Source organism: Mercenaria mercenaria, unplaced genomic scaffold (assembly GCF_021730395.1).
Source record: "Mercenaria mercenaria strain notata unplaced genomic scaffold, MADL_Memer_1 contig_3606, whole genome shotgun sequence".
In the NCBI taxonomy this organism is placed as follows: domain Eukaryota; kingdom Metazoa; phylum Mollusca; class Bivalvia; order Venerida; family Veneridae; genus Mercenaria; species Mercenaria mercenaria.
The window spans coordinates 47,613-58,706 of NW_026461762.1; the positions used below are offsets into that span (position 1 = coordinate 47,613).

The 11,094-nt window shown below is 35.6% G+C and overlaps 1 protein-coding gene across 1 annotated transcript in view; it reads left to right on the forward strand.

Annotated features, from left to right (window-relative positions):
* The window catches only part of LOC128553226 (uncharacterized), a 56,507-nt gene extending 45,988 nt beyond the window's left edge, over positions 1-10,519 (forward strand). Inside the window, exons 2-3 of the mRNA XM_053534350.1 lie at positions 1,734-1,863; positions 9,317-10,519. Of these exons, the coding sequence (XP_053390325.1) occupies positions 1,734-1,863; positions 9,317-10,241 (1,055 nt within the window). The 3' untranslated portion in view covers positions 10,242-10,519. The remainder of the gene's footprint in view (positions 1-1,733; positions 1,864-9,316) is intronic.
* Positions 10,520-11,094: the final 575 nt, after the last annotated feature.

Below are 11,094 nucleotides of genomic sequence, written 5' to 3' on the forward strand. Positions count from 1 at the left end.
CTATATCATATGTATTTAAAACTTTTTACTGGGTTTAAAACCTGTGGGTTTTAAATTGTCCGGCATTAGTTGGTTCGGACCGGGGACTGAATGTTGTTGTTTTTTTTTTTTTGGTTAAACCGGAGGTTTTCGTTTGGTTTAATTAAAGATTTAAAAGATTTTCAGGGTACCAAGGGCATCAAGTTAGTATTTTAATTTTAGGGTAAGGTTAAAGTCCACTTATAGAATAGGGATATGGGGTCAGGCGAGGTTAAATTGACTCAAAATCGGTATTTTATACACTACTTTCATAGCCTCAAATATCCTACCAGACAGTCATTAACAGGTTTTTATTTATCTGTAGGAGCCAACAGTAAATAGTTATGCATCAGGCCATTTGAAATTAACAAGTAAAAAAGGTGATTTTGTATTCCGAAGGGGAAGCAATTTAATATATATTTAAATGGAAAGGCAACGTTGTTCTAATGTTAATTTTGTCAGCTGGGATTTCTTAAATCTTTTAAAAAAGTGAAAGAATTTTCAAAATCGGAGTAAAAATTAGAAAGTTATGAACATTTACATATTTTGTCAAATTGGCGGCCATTTTGTGTCCATGGCAACAAAAAACAAAATGGCGGATTTATTAAATTTTAGCTGCACATTTGAACTGCATTTACCTACTACTGTAAAAACAATTATCTACTTTTTCCAGCTATAATGAAAAAAATTATCATGTTTTACACTTAACACTCAAGAAACATCTGAAAATTAGTCTTTTAAAAGATTATTGCTAAATAAATTATTCAGCAGTGTGTAAATGACGTCATCAACACACCAAGATGGCTGCCTCCATTATCAGCCATTTTCTTAAATTTCAAACTGCCATATCTTTTTCAATAGTTGTCGAATTTTAAATTTTTTTTCAGTCTTATGAAAAGCTTGATGATGGCTTTTATATAAAATTAATTTATTGTCAGGCTTTCCTTACCCTTTAACAACAACTTTCCCGTTCAGAAACAGAGAAAACCATAAATTATTTCACGGACTTTAAGTGTCCCGTACTACTAGTGGCATAAAATGCTTTAGGCTTTTTATTTGTGTTGGTAGCTCAATAATCTAAGTATTAAGGTAGTTCTGCACGTTTTAAAAACCGAAAATGATGGCGTAACGTCATTTATCCGTGTAACGTAGAACAACGGAAAGGAAAATCATTTCATGAATTAATGGCAGCCGGTGAGTAAATATGTTACAACGGCAACGTTACTGTCTTAAAAAGTTAAAATATGATACTTAAACAGTTAACATGTTAAATAATAGCAAAACAAAAACAAATGTCTTAAAAACAGCGTGAAATGCGTGGATCACCTTATTCATTTGCAAGTATATCAAAAACAAGCACACGGACCTATACATTTTATTTCACCGTATTATAAGCCATATGTTTATTTACGACTGTAAAAAGTTTCATTTAAATGTACATTGTGGAAAAAAATATTCGCGAAAGTGTTATCACAATTGTGATTTTACCGTAGATTCCCATTAAACTTGTATGAGGTTCAAATTTTTCAAATTAGTCTAGCAAAAAATTGAGTATATGACCCTATCTTTTTCCCAATTTTCTAAGTATATTCCAAAGGTTTGAAAATTCAAAGTTTAATCAAATTCTACGTTGTAGAAAATTGTTCAATCTAAACGTGCAGAACTAACTTGAGTTATAAACTATATCTACTATTGTTTGTATTTCTGAATGTCAGGTCATGGTTGGGCAGCACTGCTTATAGCTGGAAATGATGAAAGGGACTCTGTTGCTAAATCATTCACAGATGATGTAAAAGCCATACACAAAGTGATAACGTCAAAATGTCCACTGGTGATGGGAGTCAGGTAATGATACTTTCAGTATATAGCTATTATGTACTTTATACGTATAGTTTAAGCACAAAGTGTTCGAGGTGAGCTATGTGCTGCCGTATTCGTCGTCCGTCGTCGTGCGTCGTTGATAATTTTACTGTTAACTCTTGAGGTCACAAGGTCAATTTGTTCCCAATCTTATTAAAACTTGGTCATTGTTTACATCAGAAAAATTCATAATAGTTGAAAGCTGGGTCATCTGGGGTCAAAATCCAAGTCAATAGATAAGAGTTTAAATCAAATTACCACTTTAGAGTCCGAATTTTCTACCTTATCTTCATTACACTTTGTAAGAATATTATTCTCAATAAAATCTAGGTCAGGTTCAAACCTAAGTAACTTTACATAAAAAAACTTGGTCACTTTGTTAAATCATAGTAAAACTTTGTTAACATTGTAGATGCTACATTTTATACTTGATCATCATAAATCTTTGTCAGAATTGAATTCTAGGTCATCTTCGAAACAAGATTAACAGAGATCTTAAACTAGGCTAGGTCAATACACTCTAAATGCCACTTTTTCTAGTTGATCGCCATATCACGTCAGAATGTTTGTTCCTATGAAATCTAGATCTATTTCAAAACTGGGTTACCGGAGGTCTTCAGCTTGGTCACTGCATAAAACCATAGAAAACTCTTGTTAACACTAGAGCTTACATTTTTTACATGATCATCATAATATTTGTGTCAGTGATATCTAGGTTATATTCAAAATTCTGTTTCCTTAGGTCTGAAACTAGGTCAATAGGTCAATTCATGGATAAATTTCAAAATCAAAAGCTTTAAGCAAAAGTCTCAATTATGTGAGCATATCATAATAATAGTTTCATCTGACAAGGATTTATATCCTATTACATTCTATACTTGAGTGGCATACATTTAAAGACCCACCACAACCTAGTGACCTACCTTTTCCTTCCGCATGAAATTCATGCAAATCGTTTTGATAATACTGTTGTAATACAGATATTCTACAAGATGCCAGGTGGACAATTTATGCCCTCACTGAATAAATGTGTGTTCACAACTTCATCTGCAACTTATTCAGTCATTTTCTTTTCAGTTTAGCTTTACAAACATAGAATAATAACTATCTTACACTGTAGAAACAACGTATCTTCTAAACTCAAATTAATCTTTCAAACAATGTTCTTACTACTACATTAATTAAGTAACATGTTTAGACGTTTAACACATTGTCTTGGCCTTATATATGTCACTGTCAATTTGGAATCAGGCAATTATTATTTCTCAATTTTTTTCATGCAAAGAATGTATAATTACCATTATGGAAATATGAAAGAATACAGTTATTTTGTGGCGCGTTTTTAAATTTAAATATTGATCAAATACGGATCGTTATGTAATATATATCTTTTTAAGCTTTATTGTAAACTGTTTTAATTCATTGTAGACAGACCTCAGTTTACTTAAATGCGGGAGGTTTTTATGAACTTTTGTCCTCTAATACATATATGATATGTTTTGATGGTTTGACATACACTGCATTCCCATAACTCTGTTTTGCTTTTTCACGAAGTTTTTCCACTAAGTTGTTTTTTCAACTTAGCAATATTTATGGTGCAATTTGTTATGTCAGTAAACATCATAAGAGGGGAAAATTCTATGATTAAAAATTCTTGCCCCTCTTTTATTTGTGTCTGTGTTTTCATTATTTAATACAGGATATTATGATTATATGAATATCTTTTCATATTAAATTTATTAAAGAATTTGAATAATATAATAAAATACAGGTATCTGCCGAGCATTTTTTCCATTTTCATCAAATTTACAAAAGAAAACGATGTTCAAAGGTATGAATGTAATATTGTTTTTATCACGTGTCCGCGTCAAAGCTTCATTACACTAGTGTAATACCAAAATTATGTATTGGCTTTATTTCAATACCACAACGTCAAACATGTGCCCACCTATGTCTGTTTTAAATGGGGGGGGGGGGGGGGGCGGGGTAGGGAGGGTGCGAGCTGGAGGCATTTAGATTAACCATTGTTCGTACGTTTGCCTGCACTTACAGATATTTATGTGAATTTGAAAACAAAAGAGAACAGTAATTTTATTCAATCCGTTTCATTTATGTCGCTAAATTGTTTTACGTGGCTAAAAAGAAAGATAGAGAGAACGAATGAGTAGCAACATCATTACTGTACCATACGAACGTCGGCCAATCCGAATTTGTGTCATATATCATATCTCACAAAAAGTATTTGACGCAGAATCATCAAACCTCACAGGATTGTCATTCAGCATGTAAAGTAGTGCACCTTAAGTTGTAATTCGGCTTTCTCACAGCCAGACCGGTGTTATGACCATTGAGTTAGTCAGAAATATGCATATCAGTTGCATATAAATGGCATACAATTTGTGTCACGTTTTTTACTTTGGGACATGAAACATATAAGGTCAACATGTAAAGTTTTGCACCTGGGATTGAGTGTTTGATTTATACATGTATAGGTAAAACCACAATTATGGCACTTTTTAGTCAAAAATATACATTAAGGTCATAAATGTTTTTGTGATCTGATGACTTGACCAAGAGTCATAAAACGTTAGTGAATTGTTCTATAGCATTTGAAGATGTGCACCTGGTATTCTGTTTGGGATTGCATTCAGCCAGCCCGAATTATGGGGCTAGATTAAGTGAAAAATACACTTTAAGTGCTTAAAAGATATTTGACTTAAGAGTTATGAAACCGTGTACGAATATTTTTCTGCATGTGAATTTGTTCACCTGAATTTTGTTGTTCTGTTTGGGATTTCACTCTGGACCCTTAGCTCTAAAGTCAAAGTTAACAGGGCTTTTTTCCTTTTTCCTATCCGGTCTGTGATTCAGCAATCCATGAATGGATTTTATTTGGCATAAATGAGTGGAATTTATTTGGCATAATGGTTTCCCGAAATGGTAAGACATTGTACCATGCATAATTGTACCCCCGACAACAAAGTTGAAAGGGGGGTATACTGGTTTAAGGTTGTCTGTCTGTCCGTCTGTCTGTCCGTCCGAGCTCACATTTGCATACTTAGGTGGCTATAGGAACAATAGGTAACTGTACTTTTCCTTTGATGTCATTCATTCCGTAAGGCTTTTATGTGGCTATTTTTCTCTTACGTGGCTAAAAGAACAATAGAGAGAACACAAGAGTAGCCACATAAGTATCCATATGTAGGAACGTCCGTTTGTCTGTCCGTAGACACAATCTTGTGCTCACCAACTCTCCTCATCCCCTTGACAGAATTTCATGAAACTTTACACAAATGACCAGTAACAACAGTAGTTGTGCATGGTGCATGTTATGTTCTTTCAGGAAAATATTTTGCAGAGTTATTGGACTTTGTTTTTTGTTACTATACTATATACATATAGCCTGCTTATGCAATCTTGTGCGCACCAACTCTCCTCATCCCCTTGACACCATTTAATGAAACTTTACACAAGTGATCAGTAACAACAGTAGTTGTGCATGGTGCATGATAGGTTCTTTCAGAAAAAAAAAACAATTGCAGGGTTACGGGACTTTGTTTTTTGTTACTATACTATATACATAGAGTCTGCATATGCAATCTTGTGCGCGCCTAATCTCCTGAACCCATGTACACAATTGAATGAAACATTACACAAGTAACCCCAGCTGTGTATGGTGCATGTTAGGTTCTTTCAGAAAAAAATTCTGCACAATTATGGGACTTTATTATTTTTTGTTAATATACTATATACATACAGCCTGCATGTGCAAGCTTCTGCGCGCCTATTCTCCCGAACCCCCTTGCACACAATTTAATGAAACTTCACACTAGTGGTCAGTACCAACCCTAGTTGTGCATGGTCATGTTACGTTCTTTTAGATAAATATTCTGCAGAGTTATGGGACTTTGTGTTTTGTTACTATGCTATATACATAGTAGTCTGCATATGCAATCTTGTGCGCGCCTAATCTCCCAAGCCATTGCACACAATTTAATGAAACTTCACACAAGTGATCAGTACCAATCTTACTTGTGCATGGTGCATATGAGGTTCTTCCAGAAAAATATTCTGCAGAGTTAGGGGACTTTGTTTTTTTTGTTACTATACTATATACATAGAGTCTATGTACATACAGTCCACATAATTACGCAATGTTGCGTTGCATGCGGGGGGTACATTCATCACCTTCAGTGATAGCTCTAGTTTTCAGACCCCTAGCTTAAAGGTAAAGGTCACATATGAGATCAAAGGTTAAAATGGCAAGAAGAGCGGTCTATTTCGTATCCAGTCCAGAACTCTGCCGTGCATTAAGGAATTTCAATATAACTTGGCACATATGTTTCGGGTACAATAAGAATGAGCTTTTCCGTCTGTCCGTCATTCCGTCATTCCGTCCGTCTGTCCGTCTGTCCGCATTTTCGTGTCTGGTCCATAACTCTGTCATCCATGAAGAGATTTTAATATTACCTTGGACAAATTTTCCCCATGATAAGACGACGTGTCATGCGCAAAACCCGGACCCCTAGCTTAAAGGTCAAGGTCAAAATTGGAGGTCAAAGGTCAACAATGTTTTTTTTCTTCTCCGGTCCATAACTCTGCCATCCATGAAGGGATTTTAATATTACTTGGCACAAATGTACCCCATAATAAGACGATGTGTCATGCACAACTTTCAGACCCCTAGCTCAAAGGCCAAGGTCACACTTGGCAGTCAAATGTTAACATGGCATGAACAGGGTCTGTTTGGTGTCAGGTCCATAACTCTGTAATTCGTTAAGGGATTTTAATATCACTTGGCACAGATGTTACCCATGATGAGACGACGTGTCATGCGCAAATCCTGGACACCTGACTCAAAGGTCAAGGCCACAATTGTTGGTCAAACGTCAGCAAGGCTTTTTTCCTGTCCGGTCCATAACTCTGCCATCCATGAAGAGATTTTATTATTACTTGGCACAAATGTTTCCCATGATCAGGCAATGTGTCGTGTGCAAAACCCGGACCCCTAGCTCAAAGGTCGAGGTCACAATTGGAGGTCAAAGATCAATAGGGTTTTTTTCCTGTCCGGTTCATAACTCTGCCCTGTAAGAAGGGATCTTAATATTACTTGGCACAAATGTTCCCCATGATGAGACGACGTGTCATGCGCAAAAACCCAGACCCCTAGCTCAAAGGTCAAGGTCACAATTGGAGGTCAAAGGTCAATAGGGTTTTTTCCTGTCCGGTCCAGATCTCTGTCATCTAAATATCTAATATTAGAAAATGATACTTTGATGACTTGTATGTTCAGTTTTCAAACATTTTACTGTTGGACGCTACACTTTCCTCTTTGATTGTGCCTGACTGAATGGGCAGAATACTCTATGATAGGCAGGTCTTAAATCGCTTGCGTGCGTGTAAGCGAGCATATTAGTTCGTGTGTTTGTTAGTTGTGTGTACGTCCACTACGTTTTTGGAAAGTAACTTTCACAGTTGAATATTTATCTTTACCACAGAAAAGTGGTGTCGATTTTTCCCTACGGCCAGTAATAAGAAAGTTACAATATAATCTATTTAAAGTAAAACAAAGGGACGTAATTCTGAAAACAAGGGTGCTTCATGGCGGTGAACATTATGCCAAGTTGCAACAAAATTCCTCCATGCATGAATGCTCCGGACAAAGTCATTCTTGTAATTGAACTTTGACCTCTAAGTGTGACCTTGACCTTAGACCTACTCGGTCAGAATGTTTGTCTTGATGATCTCTATGCAAAGTTTTAAACTGTGTCATGTGGGATCAAAAACTAGGTCAGTAGGCCAGACCAAAGAAAAATATTATTAACACACTAGAGTCCACAGTTTAAGTTTGAAACTCATGAGAATTGGTCAGAATAATTGTCTTGATGACTTATAGGTCAAGTTAGAATCTGGATTATGTGGGGTCTAAAACTAACTAGGTCACCCGGTCAAATCAAAGGAAAAGCTTGTTAACACCATAGAGGCCACAGATGTGACCAATCTTTATGAAGCTTGGTCAGAATGTTTGTTTTTTTGTAATCTAAATAGAGTTTGAATCTGGGTCATGTGGAGTCAAAAACTAGGTCAGTAGGTTAGATCAAAGGAAAATCTTGTTAACGCTCTAGAGTCCACAGTTTAAGTTTAAAACTCATGAGAATTAGTCAGAATAATTGTCTTGATGACTTATAGGTCAAGTTAGAATCTGGATTATGTGGGGTTAAAAACTAGGCCACCCGGTCAAATCAAAGGAAAAGCTTGTTAACACTGTAGAGGCCACAGATGTGACCAATCTTTATGAAGCTTGGTCAGAATGTTTGTTTTACGTAATCTAAATAGAGTTTGAATCTGGGTCATGTGGAGTCAAAAACTAGGTCAGTAGGTTAGATCAAAGGAAAATCTTGTTAACGCTCTAGAGTCCACAGTTTAAGTTTGAAACTCATGAGAATTAGTCAGAATAATTGTCTTCATGACTTATAGGTCAAGTTAGAATCTGGATTATGTGGGGTTAAAAACTAGGCCACCCGGTCAAATCAAAGGAAATTCTTGTTAACACTGTAGAGGCCATATTAATGATCCTATTTTTATGAAACTTGGTCAGAATGTTATCCTTGATGATTTGTAGGCCAAATTTGAATCTTGATCATGTGGAGTCGAAAACTAAGTCACTAGGCCAGATCAAAGGAAAATCTTTTTAACGCTGTAGAGACCACATTTTAAGTTTGAAATGGTCAGAACGTTTGTATTAATGAAATCTAGGTCAAGTTTGAATATGGGTTATGTTGGGTCAAACACTAGGTCACCCAGTCAAATAAAAGTTGATATGTGTGTGCAATAGGGGCTGCATTTTTGACTGGGTATTCGTAAAATTAGATCAGAATGATATTTTTGATGAAATATAGGTCAAGTTCGAATCTGAGTCATCTGGGGTTAAAAACTAGGTCACCTGGTCAAATCAAAGAAAACCCTTATGTATACAATAGGGGCTGCATTGTTTGTTATTATGAAGTTATAAACGGTTTTGAATCTAGGTCACGTGGTATTAAAAACTAGCTCACTAGGTTAAATCAAAGGAAAAGCTTGTTTACACTCTAGAGGGCACTTTTTTGCTCCAATCTTCCCCCCGAAACTTTGTCAGAATGTTTGCTTTTATAAATATTTGAACGAGTTCTAATTTGTGTGATGTAGGGTCAAAAACTAGGTCACTAGGTCAAAACAAAGAAATGATTGTTTACGCTCAAGAAGCCACATGTTTGGTCAAATCTTAATGAAAATTGGTCAGCATAATGTTTTCCATGAAATCACTAGATCAAACATGTTTACACTGTTATGGTGTGTTACTCAGGTGAGCGACCTTGGGCCATCTTGGCTCTCTTGTTTACAATCGCCTTTGCAATCAAATGGTACTTAAAATGCCTTTTTTGTTTTTCCTTATTTTCAGTGCTGATCATGTGGAAACTGTTTATCCAGATGAACCAGGAAAGCCGGATAGCATGCTAGATAAGCTAAAAAAGTCTGTTCACACTTTAAAAAATATTGATGGTATTCAGACATTACTTGTGTATTTCTCCGGTCATTATAAGCCAAACAAGGGTGGATTTGAACTCAGTCATTGTAAAATGGAAGAGAGAGAACTTCAGAGAAAGTTTGAGTATCTTTCGAAGAAAGACTTTGAAGGGGATATAGCAAGCATTTTGCATCAGCCAAATTCTGTTGGAGAGCCGTCTTCAGTGTCGAAGCGTGTAATAGTATTGTTAGATTGTTGTGAAGCTCCAGCAGTTACAACACCATCTCAAGAGGAAATACATACACTGGATAAAAACATAACAATTGTGCAAATCAATGCATGTAGGCCAAATCAAAAGTCTATACAAGAACAAGATGGAAGTGTATTTAGAAAGTTTCTTATTCAAGGTCTTACTAGAAAAGCTCTTGGTAAAAGATGCCTCAATGATCCTGATTGTCGTTTAGATGATTGCTACATACAAGGGAATTTTGTAACTTTTGCAAATCTGAATGACTACATATCAGATCATCTGAAGAGTTTTAAAACAAAGCATTCATTTGATTGTGCCATGCATACTTACGATGTGACTAAGATTGATGCCATGATTGGCTATGCTATTAACTTTAATGCGGATTTAGAGTTCAAATACAAATTTAAGGAGGCGGTGGTTGAATATGACGTAATCCCACAACGAATGTTCAGTGAGCTGCGAGAACTACAGACTTTGCTTTTTCACAAATTCATAAGTAAGTGTACAAGAATATTTTGTGATACATTATTGATTTATTGTACCATAACTACCAGAAGGTTAAAAGGGAAATCACAAATAAATGCTTCTTCGTATCCATGCTTGAACTAAAACAGTTTCAGTGTGTTATAACTAACACAGATTATGCCTTTTGTTTCCTTTAGAGATGGCAGTCCTTTCAGCCGGTGAAAAAGATGTATCGTAACTTGCCGTTTCCGTAAAAATGTGTAAAAACCTTCATTGGTAGCTAGACATATCTTTGATATTCCACTATATAACTAATACATTCAATGGATGTACATATTTAAGCCCAACTAAATAAAGTATTTTGAAGAGTTGTCCTACTTTTTCTAGTGCCCACTAAATTTTGGTTGAGGTTATGATGAATAGTCTTTGTTATTCGTAAATAAATTTGGTCAAGCTTCAACTGGTTATTCTGCATTATCAATCGTACCAATTGGTTTACGGTCCATAAGTCTTTAATCAGTATTTTATTAATTTGACCCCTATTTGCTAGCTTACAAAAGCACAACGCGCTCAAGCTCAGCAGTTATGTTCACTCTTAAGTCTGTCGTCCATCCCTCCGTTGGCGTCAAAATTTTCTACAAACGCTTTCTCCTCTGAAACCATTAAATGGAAAGTGATGTCGTTTGGCTTGGATGTCCTTCCTTTTAAGTATTCAAGAAAATCCATTCCATGCAGAACTCTTGCTTTTTTTCCTTTAAAATCTCCTTGTCAGAAATATTTGGCCCGATTTAAAAAACAAATGCAAAGAAATGTTCTTTTGTTAACCCTACACCAAGAAAAGGAAATTGATATCAATATAAGGATCTTACATGCATGCCTGTGTAAGACAAGCTGTCCCGAGGGTTGGGAAAAAGCTGTCTTTTACAGGCAGACATGTTAGATCATTTTCTTGCCTATCACGTTAAAAAAGATCATGGTGACAAATATCTTTGGGTGT